This window comes from Ammodytes marinus, assembly GCF_949987685.1.
Source record: "Ammodytes marinus genome assembly, chromosome: 9".
Lineage (NCBI taxonomy): Eukaryota > Metazoa > Chordata > Actinopteri > Uranoscopiformes > Ammodytidae > Ammodytes > Ammodytes marinus.
The window spans coordinates 22,801,860-22,829,536 of record NC_137213.1 but is presented as its reverse complement, the minus strand read 5'-3'; the positions used below and the strand labels follow the sequence as shown (position 1 = coordinate 22,829,536).

Sequence of the window (27,677 nt, the reverse complement as noted above, 5' to 3'; positions counted from 1 at the left end):
TACACGGCACATCCCTGCTGTGCATATTCACAACCTCTTAGACAGACAAATTCACTCATAATGTGTCTGAGTAAGTGGACAACAACTAAAAAATGTATTGAATTTCCTCAATTATAAATCTCTTACTGAACTAAATTCAAAAGAGGCACAAGGCTTTCACAACGTTTCAAGTGAGAATATTTGAAGTCACTACTACTACTTTTATATATACTCTCTATGGTCACTACACATGCCAGCAGATATGTCACATCCTGTTATCAGAGCTCTTTGATTCCACCCACTGCGTCACACATGGCTCTACATACGCTCAGCACACCTTTTCTTGCACTGTGTTTCGGGTGGGGAGCTGTCTGTCTGTTGCCATGGTGATGGAGGATCACCCGAGGCGTGCTTTCCGCTACTCCTTGTCCAGCGGAGAGAGAGAGAGAATGCGACCTGATGCCGTGTCCTGATTCTCTGTCTGCCTGCCTGTCTGTCTGCAGATATACAGCTGTGTGGCCAGTCCAACTGTCTGTGTTCGTCTGCTCGAACGCAACACAGGTTGCCAAGGCACACTGAGCACGATATGAGTCATATACAGTCAAATCAAGAACAGGTTACGCCTTAAATGTTAACCCAGGTTTGAGATCTTAATTAGCAAAAAAGAAAAAAGATTTTCCCCTTTTAGAGGCCCCTCTGGCACACAGGAAGTGATGCCATTTGCATTTCCAGCAGTAGAAACTAACGGAGATTATTAGTATGTAAATAGAAAGAAAACTGGGTAGTTAATATGACCAGCACCCCAACTGAATAGACGGAAAAAAAACACAGCAACAATGAGCCAAGGAAATACTTAACTCAAATGTCTCTACTCTAATACTGGATAACACTCTCAAAAACAGGTTCCGGCTCACATGCTTTCAATCTTTAATGAAGTATATCTTGCTTTTTCTGTATCCTTGAGCTGTGATTTACTGTCACTACACAGTTTGTATAGGGAGAGGTCAATATTCAGTCAGAAAAAGCGCTCGCCAACTTTATACTCAAACTGACTCAATGTAATGTATGCTGTGTTTACACTGGCCCTAGAGGGGTGATGGATTGTGCTTACTCAATCCAAGACAGCTATTGTTACACAGTGAAGCATTTTCATTTGCTCCCAACGCTTAAACAGATGTAAAGTCACTTGTCAGACCGGTGGAAAGAAAAGGAACGCAAGCAGATTGGAAATGAATTGATGCATTAAATCCAGTTCTCTCTCCTCTGGTGCATCGTTGCAGTTTGTTTAATTCACGAGTTTATGAATTAGTCAGAGAAGAGGTTGACGTTTTTCTTTCATCTCTGGACCTGTGGGTGTATAAGCCTGCAGGGAAACTGGCCCCACGAGGACGCTTGAATCACAAGCACAAACAAAGTGTACAGACCTAAGAATGCCAGTGCCAGCGAAAGACATCAGGACCTAAAATAGGAATTTAAAGTGTTTGGGCTAAATGCTAGGACATAGAACCCAGAAAATATAACTTAATTTAAATGAAATATAGAATTCCCTCCATAGCATAGTAGTAGGAGTAGTAGATGCTGTGGGATAACACTGAAGAGTCAAAAGGACACTAAGCTTCCCTCTAGTGGACATTTAAATGACTGCACATCAATAGGCACTCACTGTCTGCATGGGTTTCATTTGTGTCATAGTTTGTCTAGATCAGGGGTTTCAAATTGATCCAAGAAAGGGCCGGTGTGGCCCTAATGAATCAGTCTGATTTAGTATAGATGATGGTTGTCTATATTGAAACATTACATTTGACAATATGCATACTAGTTCAAAGTATTATTGAAAAGTATACTGACTACATAATAGTTAGAATAGAATACATAGTTAGGAAAAGTATTGGATTGTTGAGGCAGGAGGGCACCTATAAAAATGTACTGCAGCGTTCAGGATAAGGGAACACTTTGCTTTGCCCTGATTGGATGTTTGTGCCCTCAGTCACAGACAGCCCGGCCCCGCCCCCTCCGCCTCCCCCCATGGACATCAATGTGTTTGAGGAGCATTCTCCCCCTCCTCCTCCCCCACCGGCGGACTATGAGGAAGAGGAGGCCGCAGTGGTTCACTACAGTGACCCTTACTCTGAAGCAGACCCACAGTGGGCCCCCAAGACATATTTAGAGAAAGGTTAGTTGTTTTTCTCTCTTTCTTTACACTTTGTTACACCTGTTTACATGGCAATGTCTTATTTGGAATATGATCTTAACCGGCTTTAATATTGGACTACTAGTGTGCATGTAAAATTGGTCATTGACTTTCTTCTGATCGTTCATTCCCCCTCCCCCCCCCCCAGTGGTGGCCATCTATGACTACTCCAAGGACAAGGAGGACGAGCTGTCCTTCATGGAGGGATCCATCATCTACATCATCAAGAAGAACGATGACGGCTGGTTTGAGGGCGTCAGTAACGGCGTCACCGGACTCTTCCCCGGAAACTACGTCGAGTCTATCATGCACTATGCTGACTAAAAGAGAGAAAAAAAAGAACACCCCAAAAAGACACTGCAGTTTTAAACAGAGGTTAACCTGTGAAGATGTACAGATGTATGCAGTCAAGTGATTGAACTTCATACAGCTCCCATTTTGAATGAAGTGCCATGGTGAACTTAAAAAAAAAGTTTTCTTTTTTGGGTTGAGTGGGGGCTTGTGCTTCCACAGTTTAGGTGTGCTCAAACAAAAAAGAAGTATAGCACAACAATGGAGGATGCTGAACTTTGGAAGACCCGGGTCTGTTAGTTTACACTGTGGAGCAAAGGGAGGAGATCAAGGCCTTCTCGCTACCACTCTTCCCAATCTGCGGTGGTCGGTAGCACTTTTTCAAACTTCCAAGGGTCACATTTTGCCTCACAAGAAATTATATACAATCAGAATATAGTTTAAAAGGGGTCCAGGTAAATCTAGATTTAGAGTGTTAGTTTGTGTACAATATGTGCAACCGACATTTCCAGTATTTTGCAGTGTATGCAGAAGGGTGAAGTATTACCGCGATTTCATGTTGAGGCAGTGCAGCAATTAGTATGAATAAAAAGCTATCCCCCTTTTTTAATTTGCACTGTAGACCTGCAGACCAACCCTTCCCTCCTTTCAGAAAAAACATCCATCTTCCCTTATCAAAAAACAGAAGAAACAAAAAGGACAAAGAGACATCAACAAGTGCATTAGGACACCAGTGAATGTTCAATGCGGTCGATGTCCCAATCACAAGATGTTTGAGAAGGAACAAACAAAAGCAACCTCGAGTTGTGTATTTACTATGCTCTGTGTCAGTGGGGATGCTGTCAACAAAAAAGAAAGGGGTGAACTGAGTGTATAGAATGCATTACAAAAGAAAAAAAGAGAAAAGCGTTTCTTCTTATCTGGTGATGTTTTCTTTCCGTTCTCTAACTTGTATATAAAGTGTAACGTGAGAAGCTGCCAGTACAGCACATTTTGTCAGATAGTGTGTGTTCCACCTGTGAGGTCTCCATCAGCGTCTGTGGACATGATGCCAAGATTGGATGTTGTTTTTTTCCAAATAGTTTTTATTTTATTTTTGAATATTCATTTTATTCATCAAACTCACAGTGCCATGTGAACTTAATCATTTTATTCCAACCTTTTCATCGGTTCTGTGTTCAGACATGGTCATATCTTTACGGTCGCTGTCACTCTTATTTGGCGATTGCTGTCCAGCTACTGTAGCAGAGCTCCGAGACAAGGAAGGACTAAGTAACCCGTTTGTCTTCATGTTTTTTTTCTTTTTTTTCTTCCATTGTGTTGGAAATAGCTGCTGATTGGTTATTGACGGCTGTGATGATTCTTCTGACCACTGCTTTGATATGCTATCCAGGAATACCAACTCACTATTTTGACACTGGTCGTCTGTTCTCCCAGTGGTTGCTGGTGCGGTGCTTCACATTTGGTGCTCAATAACCAGAATCGCCAAACCCAAACAACCTCAGAATAAAGCTTTCTCTATACACTGTAGAGATGCACCAAGGGATTTAATGTCCCAGAGGGTTGAACATCCATCAGATCTGATTGTAAGCGTCTGCATTGTAGTGAATGTAGGCCACTCAGCAGTAATGTAACTAGGGAATTATTCAGTCTGCTACTCAACAGTATGTTTTTGTCATGTTTGTTATTTACAGACACACAGATTGAAGTCTGTGCTACATATGAATGACACCTGCTTACTGCGGTGAAGGAATGAACTTACTTTACTTTAGAATCATTGCTGATACGAGGACTTCTCATCTGATTTTCTACTGCTTTTGCAAAATAAGATGCCTGCTCTTACAAAGGGATTGTCTGTGCAAGTAAAAGCCCGCTGTCTAGTAAAATTGAAACTAATGTTTATCATCTATTATTATAATTATTATCTAAGAATCTTTGTTTGTCATAAACCACATAAAAAAACATAATCATGTATACTTTAGAAAATAACAGGGCATTGAACTTTTATTTTGAAATGGATACAAACTTCCTTATGTTGCGATGATAGGAATACAACCCAGAAGGTAACATTTTCAGTTTTCTACATAAGACTTAAAGAGAGAGATAATGGCAACAGTATTCATTCAGCCTCAGTGCATGAAAGTGCAGTATCTAAACGTCATAACAGTGAATGATTTGCCCCTACATCCCATTCTTGATTGTATTTTGTCCATCATGATCATGAGCTCATTTTTTTTGTGAGAAAAAACAATAACTTTTTCTACCTAATGTATTTTCTAGCTTTGCAATCAACTTGTTTTTTTTTGTGTCAGACACTGCTGAGAAAGGTGCGCAAGCAGTTTGTATGTAAAGGATTTATTTATACGTTTTTCATAGAGAAACCATGAGACAACCACTGACGTACAAAACTTTGTAATGTTTACCACTCAACGTCTAGCATTTCAGGGCATCACAGGTCAAGGCGCCTTTCTTTAACGTGTGTTTTTATTAATGATGAAACGTGTGGGGTAACTTAAATGTTCATGGGAACAGAATCCAATATTAGTCTTCTCTCGGTTTGTACATAGGATGTGGTCATTGAAATTTATGTACAGTCTTTTTGTAATAAACAGCTCATTGAAACAATGGACAACAGTGGGTGTTTTGTGTGTCCGAAGCGGTTGAAACAGGCGTTAAAAAATGTAAGATGCAGAAATACAAATATATATTCATTTGTGAATAAATACAAGCTTTGAAAATATGATTTGTATCATAGGCATGTAACCACTATATGTGTACGTAACTGAGAAGTCGTCTTATTGGCTGTAGGTTAGCGATTTTTGCAGTTGTGTGCAAAAAGGAGGCTAAATTCATGCCGCCTCAAGATGACATCAATACACAGAGAGTTGATGTTGTCTCAAACTTGTGTGTGTCCAGGAGGAGGAGGAGGAATGAAGTCTGGTGGTGACTCATATGGATAGTCCTCAACATGACCGTTGGATCCGTCTGTGAAGAATGAGAATTAAATCCAGAGATGTGGATTTTAAGATTCTAATACTCAGTGTTTCTGCAGGCAAATTCCTGTTATGTATTGTAATAGAACATTCCTGCACTCCTTCTCCATAGCTGTTCATAGGCAGCATTAATCTGACCACGGCCGGTGTGTACTATTAAGCTGCTCAAAGTATTCATTTTGAATTCATGGAACCATGAAATTCTCAGAATGATGCTATTTGTTTATTAAAAAACTAATGCAACGCATGCAAACATTTGAGTAAGTGCTAAATATGTATTTGAACAACTTGCAAACAAATTCAAGTTCAAACTTCAAATGGTAACTGTTTCAAGGTTTTCCTATTCAGATGTGTAGACCTACCTTTGAGTGCAGCAGAGTGCAGAGTTTGCAAACTGGTGGCTCTCTTTATTGCAGCCTGGTAGTTCTTATACAGCACAGTCCCATACTGAACACACACACACACAGATGACACACACACCTGTTTAACTCTTTGCCAGAGATGAAATGTCCATATTTGCTACTTCTTTTCATTCTCCAAATTTGAAGTTGGACATAAATGTAAGATGGGCTGCAGACAATGTGGACTCTGACCTTGGCTATCCTGATGGAGTTGACCCAAAGCGACAGAATGTGTTCATCATCGCAGCACAGGAACTTGATGTAAGGCGACTCTTTCTGGATGCAGGGATGCTGGGAATATAGAGAACAGTGACTGTAAATGGCCTCTACTATTTAGTCTTGCACTTCTATAAAGATGGGTGACAGGAGTGAAACAAAAGAAAATAGTAATAATAGAAAAATTATGCAAAAATATCCTGATTTTAAATGTCTAGTGTGGGTCAAGCTCCTGAAATGCTGCATCCTACACTTCCCACAATGCAACTTGATAGTGTGTTGATAGATCCTGCCTCTCTGGTAAATTAAATTTTTTCAGTCAACACTTTAAAACTTAATCTAAGATAACCCTGATGACATCACTATGACATCATTGGGGTTATTTACAAAGATATTTCAGAGCCGTGGTAAATATCTCGCATCTGTTTTCGCAGGCTCAGTACTTCCCACAACCAGAAAATAGAACTTGAAGTATGAAATTGCTGGAGTGCTCCTTTAAATACAGACATACTACACACAAGAGCCAGCAGAGGGCAGCTCCTACCAAGCTGTTCCAAGTTCAAATGACACTGGCTACTGTTAAAACAGGAACAACAGGCCTACATGTTTTACTGGGAATGTGGAGGTCCCTCGATTCTTTTAACTTTATTCAAAACAAAAGAAGGACACAATTTGAAAAAATTTAGATTTGACAGATTTCTAAGTGAAGTTTAAGGGAAGCTATTGAGAACAAAAACACTATGTTAAGTTGATTTGTCCAGGTTCCCATGGTTGAGAAACACGTTTGACATTCTGACGGATTTTTGAAAAGTAAACATGGCACTTATACAGGCACAACCTGACAAGCTTTTATATTTTTGCATTTTCATTCATGTAATTTGCCCTCATCATGTCTTAACTGTATTTTGCCAACAGCATTACTAACACTGTGTCTTCTGAGTCTGACAACCTCATGTTTAGCCCCTGCAGTGGTGAAATTGTGTAGAATCCTTCCCTGGTCCTATTCAGCCTTCCTCTTTCTGAAGCCTGGAAAGTACTACACAGTAAGTGGATTTAGTCTTGTTTAATAGCGCCCATGGGTTTTCCACGTCATATCTAAACTGCAGTAACAACTAAAACACAAACACTACGTATAGTTTTGAGAGCATCATGGATCCCTGCTGGGAAATTGAGTCTTAATGACCCCAAGATACTACTACAACCCTGCATAGCCTTCAAATACCACACACACATACTGTACCACCACCACCATCAGTTAACACATTGTTCCACTCTCCGTTCAAGCCGAATTGAAATGTGCGACCTCTGTGTTGACCATAATGATGATGTTAAACTCTGCTTCTGTTCACCTCTGCCTGACTGACTTCTCGTCTGCTTTTTGTTCTTTTCACCACCAGCCTTAACTGCACCAAGTAGGTGAGGTGTTGACATACTGCAGGGGTCCGCCCAGAGCTCAAAACAGCTTTATTTAAATATGCACACCAACTGAGACATCTCTGACCATGTTGTGGAAACACTGTTTGCCAGAGAGAGAGAGAGAGAGAGAGAGAGAGAATAAATATTGTTTCACTAATTCAATTTGTTTTGCTAATACTGGTCATCCCACCCAAGTGTTTCATTTCCACACAATGTAATAATGAAACTGTGAATGTATATGAATAAGGGCATCTGAAAGTGCAGTCATTTCCTCTGAACATTGAGCCACTTAAAGGTGCTACAAGGAACTTTTCAATATTTCTGAAAGAGTCTCATTTTTCCTCTGATGATCGTAAAGGACATGTAACAGCAAACGTGACCATAAGTGTGAATTTTTCTTAATGCCTTTATCATGGTTCCCTCACCCTGGAACTATAGCTGGCATAGTTAAAACACTACCGCTTTTGTCCAAAGAGGGTGCAAGAATGAACAAAAAATTAATGTTCCTCAGAGCACCTTTAAGTGTATGAATAGTACATAGATGGGAAGGCAAGATTTGTAAGGAGATAAAAAAAGGACTAACTCACCTTTAGCAGGAAGCAGAAATCGGTGGGTGCTCTGTATTTCTGTCTGTAGTTGCTGGTGCTGTAGATGTTGACTTTTTCAAAACGAACAAAGCAGGCGAGATCACTGGAAGACTTCCGGACAGGGAAAAAAATAAACAATTTGTAACGTTCATGATTATACCTTGCAATCGTATCGTTTTTTGAATGCTTGACAGAAGTGTTGGGAAAATGCACATGTTGGCATCACAGGAAATATGTCTGTAAACAGAATTTATAGCATTGCCAATCTTTTACTGGGATACTTACGAGGTAGCATAAATGAAAGTAGTGCATATGCCTTCTGTTTATTATTTTGCCTTTAAAGTGATGTTGTGTGTGGAAGAAATACATTGCCTCGATCTCATTGTATGGTAAGTATTAAAAAATGAAGACACTTCAAAAAGGAAACAAATAAACGAGAGGCCATTTGTCAACTATCAAGCTCCATTTCAGAGGAAATATTTTGCATTTCAACATTCCTTCCATTTTTGATTCAAAGCAGAAACACATCAGGCTCCCCACATGTAACCACACTGACAAAGACTCTGTTGTTCAACTGGAATCTACAATGTAAAGCTTGCCGTCAGAGAAGGTGACCCCCAGGGGACGACAGAGCTTTTCCTTCCTGACTTTGTCTCACATCTTGCTCCACTTTTCCTCTTCCATCTCTTCCATTTTCTCCAACTCTGCCTGCCTGATGATCACTATTATATCTCTGCCTACATGAAAGCAGTGTTTGTGTATTTTTTAAGACTTGCTGTACTGTAGTTACATGTGGGTGCATTTCAGACTGATGGAAAACAGTTATGTTTTGTTGGATTTTTTTTTTGTCTGATTTTGGCCATTTCTCTTGCCAAATAAACCTTTTTTTCCAGATCTATCTCTGCTTCAGCCATGTGTCTTTGGCCTCAGATGATTCCTGCTGCTCCCTTATGTTTGCCATTTTGCACATCTGCCTTGCACGGTTCCTTCTCCAACTATTCCTCCCTCTTGGAAGGTTGATTTTTTTGGACTTTTAGCCTGCATGGGCGGCGTTTTCTGCTAGCTCTGTGACAGAACGACATGTTTCTCTTTAACAGCGGCGAGGCCTCAATTCACACTGTCCATCTTCATTTCTCCGGCTCTTCCTCTTGCCTTTCTGCATTGGCCAGGCTCAAGCCCTCAGATGTAAGTCATCATAGACTTCACACAGGGGGAATAAAATCCTGTCCTTTTGTTTTAAGGACTGCTGGCATATTTGTCTTGTCCAGTTTATGCTTATGGTTTTCTCTCTTCAATTATGACAGCTCTGTTAGTAGTCGGTATGAAAAACCTTAAACCCTTCGTCAACATAGCATAGATATGCGCAGACATAGCTTTAAAGCAATTGTTTGATATTTTGGGAGCAACGCAAATTGGTTTTGTCACCATGAGTTAATTAATAAAATTGAGACAAGCCTTTCTCCGTCCAAGATATAGCTGACTAGCTTGGCGAAAATACTGGAAAGAGGGGAATTTTTACTTGCATCTTAATGTAAAAAAAAAAGCCTTTTAATAGCGTTCAAGCTAATTAACACATTATCTTTGTTGAGTTTTTATAGGGGGTTTAGGTGTACTTATCTGTTAATTTAGCTAAGCTCGGGACAACATTGATATTAAACCAAAAATTAAAAACTTTGGTTTTATAATAAACCAAAAAATTGCCTATAACAGACAGGCTAGCTGTGTACCCCATTTCCAGCCTTAATGCTAAGCTTAGCTGAGCTAACGGACCGCTAGTTGAAGCCTGATATCTATTTTACGAATTGAGAGTTAGAACAAGAAACAAAACAGTGGGCTTGTTATAAAATTGTTGCTATGTACCTCACTTATCTTGTTAACAATGATTTCTAAAGATGTCCAGGGATAAAACTAGAGAACCAAATAAAAACTCTTTGAATATTTATTTACCTAGAATAGTTCATTCCTAATGATTTTAAAATTCAGGCTGTAGCCAAAGTTTAATAACAGCTACTAGTGGCTTAGGAGAGTAAGATAATGGGTAAAATGCAAATAAAGTGGGATACTTGGTTTCTTTTGTGAAGTGTGCCAAAAATCACTTCATGAAACATAACCATAACAGAGAATTCACCACTTTCACTGTCATGAAAACCGCCCACTAGAAATGTTCTCCAAGCTAATTAGCTTGTATGTGTGTTGATGGCATTTAGAAAAACACATTTGATCTGCCATACCTTTGTCTTTCCTTTGGGTACATAGTAGATGCCCGAGGCCCTGAGCATAAAGTAGCGAGGTTTCCAAACCTTTTTCCCATCTTCCTTTAGGTACAGTGTGCCCTCAAGATTGGGAACAATCACAACTGCACCTCCCAAATGCTCCTTCAGAGTCAGAGGGAAAAGATAACACAACTGAAATGAACACAGGATACAGAAAAATAGATATATAATGTTGTACAGTCGTACAAAAAGAAATATGGTGGGTAGTGAGTTGATTCAGCATGGATGACCAGGTTTCAGAGGGTGTCATCTGCATCACAATTGTGGGAGCTATAATGCTTTCTGAAAATATACCCTGAAGGAAGCATATACAGTATAAGGAAAATAAGTGTGCCTTATATGGAGCCTTGTGGTACTCCACATGAGTAGTTGTGCAGTGGAAAAGATCACTGTATCAATTTAAAAAGAGTGCTATTCTGATATATCCTAACCCCAACAATGTCCAGAGCTTCCTTGTGTAGCCGAACAGGGATAATTCCAAAGGGAAGAGGAGAAAAAAAGGTTAAATTTTGAAGAACTGAGGAGCAGTATCTCAGGAGAGGGTTAATAGAGCTGGCATAAAGTCATGGCAAACTGGGTTTGATTGAGTTGGGCCTAATGGATAATAATAGGACATAATGGGCCAATAATCATCATGTATCTGTACATTGGGGATCAGAATGCAGAGGATGACGCTGTACATGTGCAGGATGTAAAAAAGCTTTTTTATAGCCTACTGTATATTGGAACCATTTTCAGTTTGTGCTCGACACAATTCCGCAAGGTGTTAGCTTGGTGCTCGAACTGACCTTGAGTAAGAGTTGTTTTTCTTGCTTGTTAATCCCGCTCAAGCATTCTTTCTTTCTTTTCCACATGTAAAATAACTTCAGGGCGAGAAAGGCATAGTTAAATTTAATGACTTGGCGTTCAACCATGTAATCAAACTTCTGACAAGAAAGTGTGCACACAGTTACTCGCTCATACTCACCTGAGGGTCTGTGAACATTAGGTACTTCTGAATCCTGGACACAAAATATATTTTGTTTTCACTGTGGCGAGTCCATGCAGACAGCGACTCCACTAAATCTTCATGGTCCTCAAAGCTTCTTTCTGAAATAGTGAGAAGCCAAACTATGATATCAATATACAGTGTGCAATTGTGCCTCCTTCTCTACTTCTAGTTTCCTTGCCTGTGAACACAATGACCATTGCCTACATATGATTTCTGTGTGTGTACAGCATGTGAGCTTGTTCATCTCACCAATCTGCAAATCGGAGTTGGTCTCACACAAGCTCCAGTCGATGGCACAGTCACAGTGTGTCTTCTCAAACAGCTTGTCCAAAACCTCTCGGACCGTCTGCCCCTCATCCACCATCAGTACCTTGGAGCTGCCGTCACTCATCAGCACCTTTACTATCAACTACGAGAGGCATCAAGCTCAGTTACTTTGTTCGCTTAGCTGCATGGGGAAGAGAGACACTCAAAAACCATCTGACTTCACCTTCCTCACTTTGGCTTGTTTCAGCTTCTCCAGAGCCAGTTTGATTTGGTCCACCTTTGTCTGGGGTTCGCCCTGGAAGCATAAATACAAGGAGGTCATCAGTGATCATTTTGTCATGAACAACTAAAAGGTGGAGTTAAAATCACTTTTGGTCAAAATCAGGGAATATCTCCTCAGGATGCGCTACTGTGTGTGTGTGTGTGTGTGTGTGTGTGTGTGTGTATGTGTGTGTGTGTGTGTGTGTGTGTGTGTGTGTGTGTGTGTGTGTGTGTGTGTGTGCTGAAAACAATCCAGTGTTAATACACTAGGCTGGCGCTTCCTGCTTTCCTACTGTGCAGACGCTTTTCTGCTTGCTCTCTCCTCCTCTTGCACTTTTTGCTTACATTCTTATTTTTCCTCGATAATAAATTTAGCAGCAGGTCCTGGATACATACAAATCAAAGGGACTGTAATTTATTTTTACTTTTATAGATACTACAGGCATTTTTGGACACTTTTACGACCTTCTCAATAGAACGTGAGGGGGGGCCTAACAACAGGACAAGCCTGTGGTGACTGGAAGCGAGGCGCTCAGCTAAAGCTAATTAGCAGCAAGATGCCTCCCTTATCTAACGAGGACTATCAAACACTCCTACAGAGGATTACAGCACTGGAAACAAAAATGAATCGAATAGAAATGAACATTGATGTGAATGGACTATGTGGGAACGACACCACTCTATCAGTGACTTTAAACAGTGGACAAGATCGAGCTAACGCACAGCTAACTAGCACCGACAAGGCTATGAAGAAACAAAAGGGCCGTGTCCAGGTTAGTGATAACCCTCCCTGGAATCGTCTTGGTGGAAGGCCAAAGAGATTGGAAAAGGGAGGACGGATAACCGGCAGGGCCGAGCACCATGAGATGACTGATCTGGATGGCTGGCCTGCGTTATCACTCAGGCACGGTGCCTCCTCAACCCCCGCGCCTCGGAGGCCGCAGCAATGGATTACTGCAAGGGAGAGAGGTAACAACAACAAACTTCCACAGCAAACAAGTGTGCAAGTGTCGAACCGGTTTACTCCACTGATGCAAGTCCCTGGATTTCCCTCTGATGACCAAGATAGCATAGCGCCTTCACACAACAAGGTAAGGCCCGAAAGCCAAGAGCCACAGAGAGAGCTAACAACCGGGCTAACCAAGCTAACGACCAGGCCTGAAACCCTGATAGTTGGAGACTTTTCTGTTAGAGATATGAAAAGCATGTTTAGTGTTGATACCAAAGTACTCTGCTTTCCAAATGATATGGTGTCGGACCTAGAAGAGAGAATCCTGGAAATTGCAGCTGCACACACAACTGTAAAGAACATCATTCTGCACATCGGATCAAATGATGTTGTAAAACAAGAGTCTGAAATGTTGAAACAGGACTTTAAGAATCTCCTGAACACGGTCAGCTCACTGAATGCTGAGGTGTTTATCAGTGGTCCTCTGCCACCAATCAGAAGAGGACCTGAGCGATTCACTAGACTGTTAGCACTGAACACATGGCTTTCAACTGTGTGCCCTGACCACGCATTTTATTGACAATTTTAACATTTTCTGGAACCGCAAGCAGCTTTTTAAGACAGATGGACTTTGTCTAAATAAGGCTGGAGTCAAACTATTCACATCCAACGTGATGTACGTCCTACGTCACCAATCTGTTCGGGCCAAGGACAAGGCCCAGGAGAAGAAGATAACACAGCGTAGCAGCAGCGCCAAAAGGACAACTGCCGGCCCCAGATGACAGCTCAGACCAGGAGAGATATCAGGGCAGAGAGGAGGGGGCTCCACCCATCCCCGTCTCCCCTGGACCACGCAGGTCAACACCAAGCCGACCTCTCTCTCCTCGTTTCTCTCCTACAACCACCCTTTCTCCATCCTCTCCTGATCTGGGATTTAAGGAAATCACATGTACCCCCAGCAGTCAACGTCCCCCTCAACTCGCCAATCTAAGCCACAGCGCCCGGCTCTTCACCCCGCCACGCAAACCCCCTCTGATCCCACCGCGACGTCTTCATCATCAGGCTAGGGAGACTGATGATGTCAGCACTTGTTGATATGTGCCGGGCCGCGGCTACTTAGTTAACGCCTACGACTCACAGGATAAGCTGGGGCCCTGTTTCTCAAAGTGTATCTCAAGTAACAGGAAACTCTTAAATCCTGTAAATGTATCAAATCTGATAAGCATTCCTCTTCAGCCACAGTGTGCTGAAATAAATCGGGCTGACAATGCTTCGAACACACTAAATTTAGCTTTATTAAACATCAGATCCTTGGCAGGTAAAACATTTTTAATTAATGATCTTATTACTAGGCGCAATCTTAATTTTATGTTTTTAACTGAAACTTGGTTAGACCAAGATAACAGCTCAGCTGTTCTTATAGAGTCCGCCCCCGCAAATTACAATTTTGTGAGTGAATCCAGAGTGCATAAAAAAGGAGGGGGGGTTGCTATTCTGTTTAAAGAATCTCTACAATGCAAAAAGATGTCTTATGGAAATTTTGATTCATTTGAGTATGTGGCTCTACAGTTAAATTCAGCCTCTAGAGCTATTTTCATCAATATCTACCGGCCACCACAATACAATGCAAGCTTTTTTGATGAACTTACTGAACTGCTGTCTGTAATCTGTACTGAGTTTGACTGTGTATTAATCGTCGGAGATTTCAATATTCATACTGACAAACCAGAGGACAGATGTGCGAAAGAACTGTGCTGTGTCCTTGACAACTTTGGACTAAATCAGCATGTTGACAAACCAACTCATAACAAAGGGCACACGCTGGACCTTATCATTTCCAGAGGAATGAACATTTCAGACATAACAGTGGCAGATATGGGTCCCTTCACGGACCATTCCTGTTTATTTTTTGAGAGTACAATGTCTGTTCACACAATTGATCAGTCAAAAGTAATCAAAAAGCGGTATATTACAGAAAATACCAGTGAAACATTCATTCAAGCATTTTCTTCGATACCACCCCTCCCCTGTAACTCAGTTAAGGAGCTCTTAGACAACTTTAACGGCAAAGTTGTGTTATAGATGCTATTGCGCCCACTAAGATGAAGGTTGTCTCTGGTAAGAAAAGATCTCCTTGGAGAAATGCCCCGCAGGTCAGAATAGAAAGAAGAGAGTGCCGTAAAGCAGAACGCAGGTGGCGAAAAACAAATCTCCAGGTTCATTATGACATCTTCAAAGAGAAACTGTGCACGTTTAACTCAGAACTGAGAAATGCAAGGCATTCTTTCTTTTCTGACATCATCACCAAAAACAACAACAATGCACGTGCCCTGTTTGCTACTGTCGACAGATTAACAAACCCTCCTGTGCCAGTAGCGTCTGAGCATCTTTCCACGAGGGCCTGCAATGAATTTGCCTCCTTCTTTACTGAGAAAATTCACAAAATTAGACAAGCTGTCACTGCATCAATACCAAGTTCAACATATGTGTTCCCTCTTAAAATCAATTCAAATGCAATGACAGAATTTTATCTTATAAACCACAAAAACCTGGAGGACATTATACAACACCTGAACTCCTCATCCTGTTGCCTTGACATTCTGCCCACAGGCTTCTTTAAAACTGTTTTTAGCTGTATGGCCTCAGATGTTCTACAAATGGTCAATATGTCCCTTCAGACAGGTGTATTCCCACAGGCCCTGAAAACAGCAGTCATCAAGCCACTCTTAAAAAAGAACAATCTAGATACATCACTCATGAAAAATTATAGGCCCATATCTAACCTACCATTTTTAAGTAAAATCATTGAAAAAGCTGTTTATCAACAGCTAAATAACTACTTAGCAATGAATAACTGCTTTGATGTCTTCCAGTCAGGATTTCGACAACACCACAGTACTGAGACTGCTCTGGTTAAGGTCCTCAATGACATCCATTTAAACACAGACAGTGGCAAAAGTTCTGTCTTAGTTTTACTGGATCTCAGTGCCGCTTTTGACACAGTTGACCACAGCATATTACTAGATCGACTAGCAAACTGGGTTGGACTTTCGGGAACTGTACTAAGCTGGTTTGAATCCTACTTAAAGGATAGAGACTACTATGTGTCAATAGGCAATTTCACATCTGAGCGGACAAATATTACATGCGGGGTCCCCCAAGGTTCCATTCTTGGCCCTCTTCTATTTAACATCTACATGCTCCCACTAGCTCAGATTATGAATAAGAACAAATTATGCTACCATAATTATGCAGACGACACACACATTTACATAACCATATCACCAGGAGACTACAGTCCAATACAGGCACTGAGTAAGTGCATTGAACAAATCAATGATTGGATGTGCCAAAATTTCCTTCAATTAAACAACGATAAAACTGAAGTAATTGTCTTTGGTGCCAAAGATGAACAATTAAAAGTCAGCGCACAGCTTACATCCATTATGTTAGAAACTACACCCCAAGCCAGAAATCTTGGTGTTGTTGTAGACTCTGACTTGAATTTCAAGAAACACATAAAATCAATCAATAAATCAGCCTACTACCACCTAAAAAACATTTCAAGAATTAAAGGGCTTATGTCTCAGCAAGATTTAGAAAAACTTGTCCATGCATTTATCTTTAGTAGACTTGACTACTGTAACAGTGTCCTTGCTGGCCTTCCAAAAAAATCAATCAGACAGCTTCAGCTAATTCAGAACGCTGCTGCTCGAGTCCTCACTAGGACCAAAAAGGTGGATCACATTACCCCAGTTCTGAGGTCTTTACATTGGCTTCCAGTCACTCAAAGAATTGATTTCAAAATTCTGATGTTGGTTTATAAAGCACTAAATGGTTTAGGGCCAAAATACATTACTGATATGCTGATAAGTTATGAACCGTCCAGGGCCCTTAGGTCGTCTGGGACAGGTCTACTTACAGTCCCTAGAGTTAGGACTAAACGTGGAGAAGCAGCTTTTAGTTTTTATGCACCAACAATCTGGAACAAACTCCCAGAGAACTTGAGGTCTGCTGCAACTCTCAGTTCTTTTAAATCGAGTCTGAAGACTTTTTTGTTTCCTTTTTAACTTGCAATTTTCATTTTATTTGCTTCTTTTAATTTTTATTTAATTTTTATTTGCTTCTTTTATTCGCTTTTAAATGTTTTATAATGTGTTTTATGTATTCTAATCTTGCCCCTGTAAAGCACTTTGAGTGGCCTTGTGTCTGAATTGTGCTATATAAATAAACTTGCCTTGCCTTGCCTTGCCTTACACAGCCTAGGCTCTGTAATGTTTACATTCCCTATATTTTACATACCAGTTGACAGAGTCTAAGTTTTTCTTTTCAGCGCACACGCACAATACGGACAGGTAACGGAGCGTGAGGTGATATTCACTGCTTTTGACAAAAAGTGTTCTCCAAAATTGCTGACTCCACCTTTAAGTTTCATGATCAGTGAAAGATTCTAGGTTACCATCTGTAGCACCACAGATGACTCAGCAGTGTTTGACGGTGGAGGAAGAGCAGATGCTGGCTCAAAATCCTGAGTCATGGCCGAAGATGCTGCAATGTGATTATCTGTACCACCACCGGTCTCTAGATCAGCGGTGGTTGATTTTGATCTGAGGTCGGCCACCAAATCATCCAGGTCATGGTCCTCCAGTTGATTGAGAGACTCTGTTAAAGGGTAAGTTGTGGCCTAAACGTTAGTGAAATGTCCCTGTAAAGGTCACTGGTTCAGTCTGGACACAGTACAAAATTGCTTGGGCAAAATGAAGCAGCTGCACTTGGCGCTTCCCCATTTATACTGCTGAGGTACCATTGAGCAAGGCCTTTAACCATATACTGCTGTAGTCGGGTGCAGTGTGACTTCCTTATTCCCTCATAATGTCATTTCATTTACAAATGTATCTGATTCATTAATGTGAAGTCCAAACAACTTTTCTGACATTTCTCTCTCCACTTTTATCCCTCCCGGTTCGTAGAGGTTGACATGACTTTCTGGCACAAGAAAAAACAGTCCCTCCCAACCCAGGTCTTATCTTTAAGAGGACTGCCTTTTATCTCCGGCACTTGCATCCATCTGAATCCCGCTTACTTTCAGGGCAGTACAACTCGACTGAACTTTCCTCTGGACAAAAGCATTGTCTCCTGAATGGGCACTTACCATTGAGGTCTGTGAAGCCGATGGAGAACGGTCTGTCTCTCTGTGGATCAGGATCTACTTCTGGTGCGTCGGTTGCAGGCATTAAACTCTGCAGTAATGTACACAGTAATGTCACAGTGAATCAATAACATCTCAGAACCACCGGGCTCCCACTTTCTTAAACACACCAATAAATTAAGGCATATTGCGAAAATAAGAAATAAGATGCGATATTATTTATTTTAATGTTTTAAAATACATTTGACCCAGAAGTCACGTCTAGCAGGAGCCGCAGTTTGTCTATTTCCAGATAACAGTGGTGATCAAAGAGCAGCCCCAAAAATCCAAGTGTCCTTGAACCGCTCTGACCTGTTGTTAAATGATGTTACACAAGCCTGCTATTTATCAGGGATTTTCTTTCCCTGCATGCTGGGTTTTCAAGCGGCGCCCAATAATAGAGAACACATTGCTCTCAGCTTGCTGTATGTATATACGATAAATCATCATCAGTAATTAAGGAAAAAGGATTTGTCAAAACTGTGATGATACAATCACTCTTTTCCTTTTTTTGGGACAAGCTGCATACACCGAGACTCTGGTGAACCTGTGTCCCCTCTGAGTTATTTTATTATGATTTTATTATGATTAAGCAATATTTGAACCATTAACATATGTGTCCACAGGCTCAATCATATCTCATAAATAAACTGGGCAGACTGCCAAACTGTATGAAAAATGCTGCATGCCAGCCATGCAGTTCAACCCTGATGACTGTGTCTGAAAGCACATGTCCTGCTGCTTTAATGACACCTCCAAACGGCTTATAGTCGGGGCTAGAAAACACTGTCTGTCTTCTGGCTCCAAGGCAGTAAAGCAGAGAATGGACCCAATCAAGGCAATAAGTGGAACTACTTATGTTTCTAATACTCTGAGAGAATCATTTGTTTAATCAAAAAGCTTTTTTTAATTTTTTGTAAACTGGTATTAGTCTGTGGAGTGCTGTTTGTCATTTTGATGACTTTCAAAGAAAGGCGCATGCCAAAGTGACATACAGAGCAATTTTTTTTGTTTTTTGTTTGGTAGCCTATGTCTGATGTTATGTTTGCGATTGATCCCATTCTCAGGGCTGCACTCATTTAGCTAACATTGGGAGATTTGAATTTGAACAATGAACTGCGCCTCAGGCCGAGGTTGCATCAGTTAGAAGAGTGTAATGCTTTTCTTGGCGTGCTGCAGTGCTATGATGAGCAGCTTATGTGTGCTTAAGGCAATCTGCAGCGATTGCCCACGGTCCAATCCAGATGCGATGACTTCAACGTCTCGGCGTCGCCCTTGCGCCTTTCTGTCTGACGCCCTGTTTCAAAACAGAGCCTGCCACGGGTAATAAGATAATGCCCAGATTATCGAGGTAAACAGCAAGTGATTTGTCTGATTCACTTATTGAAACGTGCTCACACTTCAAAAGCACTGATGGAAACATTCGGCGAGAGTGTACGAGGCTCAGCTCATCTGGTCGTGTTTTGAGAAAGAATGCGACCGGAGATGTTTGAAATCCCACTGTTTTTTTCCTCACAATCCCAGATGTAATCTACTAATGCATAATGGGATTTGTTTGTTTAAGCCATGTTAGCAGCGTGATTGTAAGGTGGGCGATGGCGGTGACCTTGGTCCACCTTGGTCAGGAGGAGTGAAATATTTCACAACTTGTTGCATGGGTCTGCCATGGCATTTGGTACAGAGATCCCTTGTTCTTGTAGGATAAACCTTAGACCTGGATGATCCCTTGACTTAACTATGACATGTCTTATGGATATTCATGTCCCCATTGATGTAATCTTTAGTTGTTTTGGTAATCTTTTCACTTTTCATGGCACCATCATTAGAATTTCAGGCACTTTGGTGTATGAGAGAATATCTGCAAAACGAATGTCATTCCCATCAGCCTTAGCGTGTTTATTGATATTTAGTCAATAGTAGCATGCTAAACAGGCTTCACTGCCAGGGTGAAATTGCACTCGCTCATCATCAGCATGTAAGCATTCTGACTGTAAGCATATTAGAAGTCAGTGTCAGTGACAATGCTAGCAATCAGCTTTCAGCACTGCTGTAAAACTTACCTGAGAGAGTTCATCCATCTCTCCAAGCAGGGTGCTGAACATGGCATCTATGTCCTCCATCTGAGAATGGTAGAACAAAACACAGCACTATGAAGGTTACACATAATCGTTTAGAAAGCAGATTATAGGAGATGACAGCAGTAGAATTGGGAAGTGAAAAAACTTTGGAAGATTTCAGTTCAGTATGAATTCAGTTTCTAGCACCAGCGCCTTTGTGTGTGTGTGTTTGTGTGTGTGTGTGTGTGTGTGTGTGTGTGTGTGTGTGTGTGTGTGTGTGTGTGTGTGTGTGTGTGTGTGTGTGTGTGTGTGTGTGTGTGTGTGTGTGTGTGTGTGTGTGTGTGTGGCAGGTTCAAATGCTTTCCATGTCACACAAGTTGTTGTAATCACCGCTCAGCAATCCAATGGACCTCATCATAAATAAACTGCATCATTTGGGTCCATATTCCATTCACAGTACAAACAATGCAGAACTAATTTCACAACTGCAATTCATTAGTTCTTACTAAAAACCCATTTGGCTGAAAGACGCCATGTGAGGTGATGGCAAGCAGAATGATGTGTTTCCTTTGAAAACATCTAATTATGACACTCTTTGAAAAATCACCAAGTTATCTGTGAATTAGGCGAGTTAGCTCAAGCAAGCAAGTTATTTGTATTAACAAATGATAATTAAAAAAGGTTTTCGTTCAGATCAAAGATTTCCATCAGGCAAGACTGTGTGGAACTCAGCGACTATGGTCCATATGGCTGCGGCACTTTGCCAGCTTTAGGCTCAAAAACAAATCCTGCATGTGGAGAGGCTTTAAAAACTAAAAGCCACAAAGAACTCAATAGGTGTCTACTTCTTGCCAGCTCTTTGAGATGGTTGCAATGGGTAGTTATCATTAGCAATGGGGGCAAAACTATGGTTTAAACATTAGGGGGTCCAAACACGAGTCTAGCCCAAGAATTTCAACAAAAAGCATGATTGGGAGGGGTGATACACTTTTTCTTGTTTTTCTAAACAAACATAAATCAATTTGATATACTGTAGATCGAAAATAAAAGGAGACAGCAGATATTCAATGTTATAAGATTGGTCTTTTCTCAGTAAAGAATGGGGGGTTTTTGAACAACTGTCCAAACCAAAACCAACATACACTGAACAGACTGTTATGTCTGTATGAATGATCCGTGACTAATATTTGAGATGATAATATGGCATTTGTTTGCGGTGTCTTCTAATCTTTACATTGTGTAGATTACATGTGTGCATTTTCCGCTTATAATTTCACATATATGTAGTACAATCTCTGTTTGAATGGTACCCCTGGATGTAACTTGTGTGACTCATTTATGTTTCTTCATGTGCCAACTACTTGTTGTGACCCATGGTGTTGATTTGTTTTCTTTCTTTCCTGTATCTCAATAGAGTCTTGTTATGTGTTGCAAAGCTTAATCTTGTTTCCTTTAACCAAGTTCCACATATCGTACTGTTTAGGTTGCTGGGAAGAGCGCCAAACCTCTGTGACCACAACAAAGTCCGTATTCAAGCAGTGCACTGTACCCATGTTTCGGTCTACGAAGCCATCCCTTATTTCCTGTTGTCCTGGTTGAAACTGTATTAACTGTTTTTTTTTGGCTAGTTGGGGGATAGCTGCGTGCATGTTAACACAAGACTGACATTTAACTTGATGTGGCGAACATAAATATGTGTTTGTTTTGCTCATCCAACTGACAGGATTAGCAATCATTTGGGGTTGTGTTTCAAATGACACTAACTGTCTTTCATGGTTGTTTTTAGAAAAAGCTGTTCCTTCAGCTGCTAAATGCTCAACTCACTGTATTATATTCACAAGCTACTCACTAACTTTGAACTTGTCTGACCGTTTTTTTTGTGTGGATGCAGGTAGTATACAGTGATTCTTTCTGAGAAAAAGTAGCTTGCTTTGGTAACGAACACTATGAAACCAGTGTCAATGATAGCTTTAGCCATAACACCAAAAACAGTTAGCTAAACCATGCTAAAATGCTTTGTGGAGAAATGTGAAAAGTATACACTTGGGTGCTAATCAACCAATCACATGGCAGCAATTTAATGCATTTAGATGTGTTCAAGAGAATGTACTGAAGTCAAACCGATCATCAGAATGGGGAAGAAAGGGGGTTTAAAGTGATGCACGGCAGGATGGATCCATACTTTCATGTTGTTAATGCCAAATTCTGAACCTGCCTTCTGAATGTCGCAACTGAAATCGAGACTCGTCAGACCAGGCATGATTTTTCAATCTTGAATTGTCCAATGTTGGTGATCCTGTGAGAATTGTAGCCTCATTTTCCTGTTTTTAGCTGACAGGAGTGGCACCCGGTGGGGTCTTCTGTTGCTGTAGCCCATCTGCCTCACAACCATCTGGTTGGTTGTGTTTTGCATTCAGAGATGGTATTCTGCATACCCTGGTTGTAACGAGTGGTTATTTGAGTTACTGTTGCCTTTCTATCATCTCAAACTAGTATGCCCATCCTCCACTGACCTCTGACTTCAAAAAGGCATTTTACATCCACACAAATGCCGCTCACTGAAAATTTTTTCTTTTTTGGACCATTCTCTGTAAACCCTAGAGATGGTTTAGATTGAAAATCCCAGTAGATCAGCAGTTTCTGAAATACTCATACCAGCCCTCCTGGCACCCTCAAAGTCACTTAAAACCCATTTCTTCCCCATTTTGTTGCTCGGTTTCAATAAGTTGTCCCGTCCAGGTCTACATTCCGAAATGCATTGAGTTACTGACATGTAATTGGCTGATTAGTTTTATCTTTTTGCAAGAAAATGAATCGCTGTACCTAATAAAGTTGCCGGTGAGTGTATAACTATTTACACATCCAGCACATCCAGAAAACAAAAATATTAATTTGCAGTCGTGGTCATCTGGCCCTTTCAATGCTTAAGTTCTACACTATTTCCACCAGCTTATCACAAACTGTCTGCCATTTGATGATGGGCAAGTAATGAACAGTGACTTTATCGGGGCCTTTTCATTGAAAACAGCTGCTTGCTGTGGAGGAAAATGGCGCTGAGGAAGATGAGAGTGAACCAAAACAGTGAAGCTGTTGGCTGTTAAACCAATACAAAGAGCTGGGGGTTGTTATAGATGGTGTGACAGACTGGTGTGAGATGACCCCAGTCAGCCAGCTCTGACTGAAGGAAGTGGTAGCCTCTACTTTACATAAGGATAGACTGAATTTGGAGGGAGGACAGAGTTGACTTTTTTCTACTAATTTATTTTAAGGTTAACTATATTTTCAATGCCTTAATTTAATCTCATCTTAAATATCTCTTTGTACATAAACCAACCGCTGTTCATTTGAAACCATCTACCTTTTTTGTCCTCTCAGTACGCGCACACTCACACATCCGTTTAACAAAGCTGGTTGGATCACACACGCACATACATGCAGTGCCTTTCAACACCCTCAAAATATTTGCCAATTTACCATGACTTGCTGTTGGTTTCTGTCTTGTCTGTTTGTACTGTAGGTCCTGTTTGTGCTTCTTCAATGTGAACACATAAGCTGTTGTGTCCCTCAAATGATGTCATGTCTCTCATTTGTTTTGTCCTGTACCGCTTCACTTAAACAAAAAAGGAGCTGAAAGATGAAAAAACTCTCACTGTAGACCTGCAAATAGTTTGATAATCTTCTGTGGGTCCGTCACCATTGGCAACCGATTTGAAATGCACAGCCAGTGATCCATTGCTTATATAAAATATTGGACAATAGCAGCTTGAATGTTATACATATTTTCATACAATTTATACCATCTTCTCTTCACTACAGTTGGATCACACTGTGATTTAACCGGCTATACCACCTGAGAGAGAGTGAATACATTCTCAGAAGTGCATTTCATGGTAAGCGTAAATAGCCGATGTGGCGAGCCCAGCAGACATCTGTTTGGCTTTGTTTGACTTTACGCTGATGTATTTTATACATTAAAGCTGCAGCTCAAAGTTTTGCAAAGTGCATGTTACGCCCTGTATACGGTAACTCCTGAGTGGTGTTTCAAGACATTTATACATGTAAAACCCTTTCCCGTTTTTTTATTGCCCTCTTTACGACGTGTTCTTCCTCATACAGATATACATACAAATGCAGCATGATGTTTGGTACACAAACAGAAAGACATACTGTATACAGCCCTGCCTGTGCTATTCAGCCCCACTCTGTGTTTATGCTCAACAGTAAACAGACCATCCATTAAACTGTAATTAGGTAAAAGGGGAAGAGTGGAGGGGATGGTAGTGGACTAAGTATTGTTTCCATATGAAAGTGAAATTTTGGATCCAGAACATGAACTTCACCTTTGTGGCTTCTCAGGACATCTACGTGACACACGTGAAAGTCAATCCTTACTTCTGTTTCCATAACTTCTAACTCTTGTTAAACTTTTTAAACGCACGTACATGTACACTACTGTTTGTAATCGCCTGCCAAAAAAAGCTTGATTCAGTGCAATCAGATGGCTGACTGCACAACTGAATAATCTTCCAAGTTTTTTTGCCTGGAGAAAATCATCTTTACAAATACATGTTATTTTGTAAAAACTTATGTTTTTCACATCGAGAATAAAGCAACCAAAGTGACAACTGAGAGGACAAGAAAATAGACAAAGACCCCTCTAAGCAAGAGTTAAACAAGAACATATAATAAATCTCCATAAATTGAATGTTAAGCATCAAAATCTGGGCAGATTTAGATATGACAAGCAGACATGAGTCTAGAGTTAGCAGCACTATTGGAACCGGATCACAGAATATCAGCTGAACATACTATGGACTGGCACGTCACAGTTTAAACTTATTCAGTCTAGCCACTCAGCAGACTGCATGGGGCCCAATGATATAACAGGTTACCAAAATAGTTAGGGCCCACTTTAAAGTACTGTTGTTGTTCTGCTTTTCTGGACCGGAAAACTAAGTCCAAATCGATAGGGGAAAAAATGATTATAACATTGTTATTCCTTAATGAAACAATGTGGAGCCATCGACTAAATGGAAGTTTGAATGATTCAATTCTTCTTAAGTTGGGGCCAAAACTATTTCAAATGCAAACAATACATCTGGTGGTGTATGTTTATACTGTTTCGACCAGTTTGAAAATACGTAGTCCTTATTGAAGGAAAGAAGAAAACCGATCAAATCCAAACTTTTCAACTGTTGCCTGAGTAATACTTATTTATTAACAGTAATATCTTGTCAGTTATATGCTGTGTTTGCAGTCACGGCATGTACTCTGTAAAGCAATGCGGTTCAAAATCCCATTTGTTTATAAAATTCCATGCTCTCATCATGGATGTCAGATGGTTGCTGCCGTCTCTCCCACTGTGGTCTCACACATCAACAGATCGAGGAACCGCCAGGACACAGACAGGCAGGCGGACAGGCACGCAGGCAGGCAGGCTAGCAGATGGACAAGCCCAAAGCCCGAATACAAAAGGTGATTTATGGAGACTTCTATGCATGAAGGGAATCAAAAAAGCATTGCCTGCCGACTACAAACCAACATGTTTTCTCTCTTCTTGTGGTCGAGAGCTTCTTACTGTTTTCTAATTAGTTGCACAACCATCTACTGGCTCCTAAGAGAGGACATATGTTTGTCCTAAGCAAAGCTGATGTGGCTGCTCAAGTATTTAACTCTTCAAGGGAGGATCAGAAAGAAAAATGGTAAACATTTTCATAAATAATAGTTCTAGTTCTAGTTTGAAATGAGCATATTTGTATTTTATTTTGTTATAATGCATAAACATTTCACTGAAATTTAAAAAAAACATCAAGATAGACTTATACATATGACTTATCAAAGTTCTTACCTTTCCTGTGTCTTTCACACATTGGAGTGTCATATAGTGTGTGTGAATGCTAAGACGCTCATGGTTCAGTGTATAAGAATAGGTAACCACTTGTACACTTGCCTCTGCCTCTGCATATGGTCGCTGCATTTCCTGTGAAATCAGGAAGTAGATTTAACAGCTTCTCTGATAAAGCAGAGTGAGATAGTTGTTTTTTCTAATAATGTTGCATATCTGCAGGGCTGATGTTTTTTTTTTTATCAATTTGAGCTATCTTTGTAACTTCTATTTAAGTTTACTCTTTTTAAAATGTGATAAGAGTAATTTTATTCCCACTTGTGTTTCTTTTTCATCTTGCTTTAATGGCCTTTTCGGGGTCTCATGTAAAGCCCTTTGCACCGCCGTGTTGTCGGAAGCCTTGCCTTAACGAGGTCTAATCAATCTGCATAACTGGAAACACCTGTGGGTCTTCAGGGCATTGTAATACATGTCTCGTATCAGGGGCTAAAGCAGCAAGAAACTAAAGCAATAACTTACAGGGTTGGATGAAAGAAACGGGATTTCACATCATTTCATATACATGCATGCATGCAAAAAAATATATTGTTACATTTTTTAAAGTAACTACGGTATAACTGCAAAACCTGGAGCAATCAGTGTATACCCTCTTAAAAAGTCCTATTGGACAAACATACAATTAAAACAAGAAAAAAATGCTTTACAGTAATGGACATACTTGTTTGCTTGTTTTTGGTATGCCCAGCTAAAAGTAATACCACAGCACTGCCTTTACGAAAGCTATAAATAATGTTCTGTTCTAGAAAGGTTTTGATTCCATTTTATGAGGATGCCTTTCCTGATGTTTTTGAACTGTATTGTGTTTTACTGACTGAGGGTTTCTATTACTTTGTACACACCGTTCATATCAATGCATGTATAGGCCAAACGACTCCATCTATAATACAATACCTTTCAACGGCACCACACACTACATCTTCCAAAATGAACATAAAGTTGAATCACCTCTTTAAATGGAACCGTGTGGACCTGGGTTAAGTGTTTGATCTCAATCGAAAATTGTGTCATTACAGGAGTTGTAGCAGCAGATAGAGCAAGTGATGAGAAGAGCATCACTACAAATAGTGCAGACCGTGATAGAAGAGTGTGAAGTCCCACAGTGCATAAACTGTTGAAGGGTTCACAGAAATGAACATCAGCATGTGGTTCTGACTGTCTTTAAGTGTTTGTGGGCTGTTTGTCTGGCTTCTCCTCGAGCACAGAGTTGACGTCGTCACCATCATGTGTGGTCTGACTTTAGCCTGCATGAGTAAATAAGTAAGTGTGTCAAAGTGTGACCCTGCTATCACCTGATGACTATGTATGTGCATGTGTTTGCATAATGCATTTTGAACAGTCCTTTTAGAAAGTCGAACATTGCTCACTCAATTTAAACATCACGTGATTGTTTATAAGCATCTCAAACAAACTAATGCTAAAAGGTGGAGGATTTAGACTGTATACAAACTTGCATTACATTCAGAATGTGTGTGTGTGTGTGGGGTGTGTGTGTGTGTGTGTGTGTGTGTGTGTGTGTGTGTGTGTGTGTGTGTGTGTGTGTGTGTGTGTGTGTGTGTGTGTGTGTGTGTGTGTGTGTGTGTGTGTGTGTGTGCGTGTTCCATTTTGCCATCAAAATGAGAAGAGGGCGGAAGCCTTTCAGTGTTTCTAATGTGGGTTTAAGCTTTAATCAAAGACATGTGGGGTCAAGTAAGGGAAATGAGAGTGGTAACAAA

At 40.6% G+C, this 27,677-nt stretch overlaps 2 protein-coding genes across 3 annotated transcripts in view; one reads left to right on the top strand and one right to left on the bottom strand.

Moving 5' to 3' along the window:
• Positions 1-5,232, top strand: part of LOC307255793 (abl interactor 1-like) — a 32,242-nt gene extending 27,010 nt beyond the window's left edge. For both annotated transcript variants that reach the window (XM_080034580.1, XM_080034579.1), the window contains 2 exons: positions 1,967-2,152; positions 2,319-5,232. In XM_080034580.1, coding sequence (XP_079890706.1) covers positions 1,967-2,152; positions 2,319-2,494 — 362 coding nt within the window. In that variant the 3' untranslated portion in view covers positions 2,495-5,232. The remainder of the gene's footprint in view (positions 1-1,966; positions 2,153-2,318) is intronic.
• Positions 5,233-5,241: 9 nt separating this feature from the next.
• Positions 5,242-25,955, bottom strand: LOC307255794 (amyloid beta A4 precursor protein-binding family B member 1-interacting protein-like). The gene is made up of 13 exons (XM_080034581.1): positions 25,909-25,955; positions 20,064-20,123; positions 17,968-18,055; positions 17,275-17,477; positions 11,829-11,900; positions 11,588-11,747; positions 11,315-11,436; positions 11,136-11,210; positions 10,306-10,449; positions 8,075-8,185; positions 6,048-6,146; positions 5,817-5,901; positions 5,242-5,446 (listed from the first exon to the last, which is right to left on the bottom strand). Exons 1-13 carry the CDS (start codon positions 25,939-25,941, stop codon positions 5,358-5,360), a joined length of 1,341 nt encoding a protein of 446 aa, XP_079890707.1. The 5' UTR covers positions 25,942-25,955; the 3' UTR covers positions 5,242-5,357.
• Between the last annotated feature and the right edge of the window lie 1,722 nt (positions 25,956-27,677).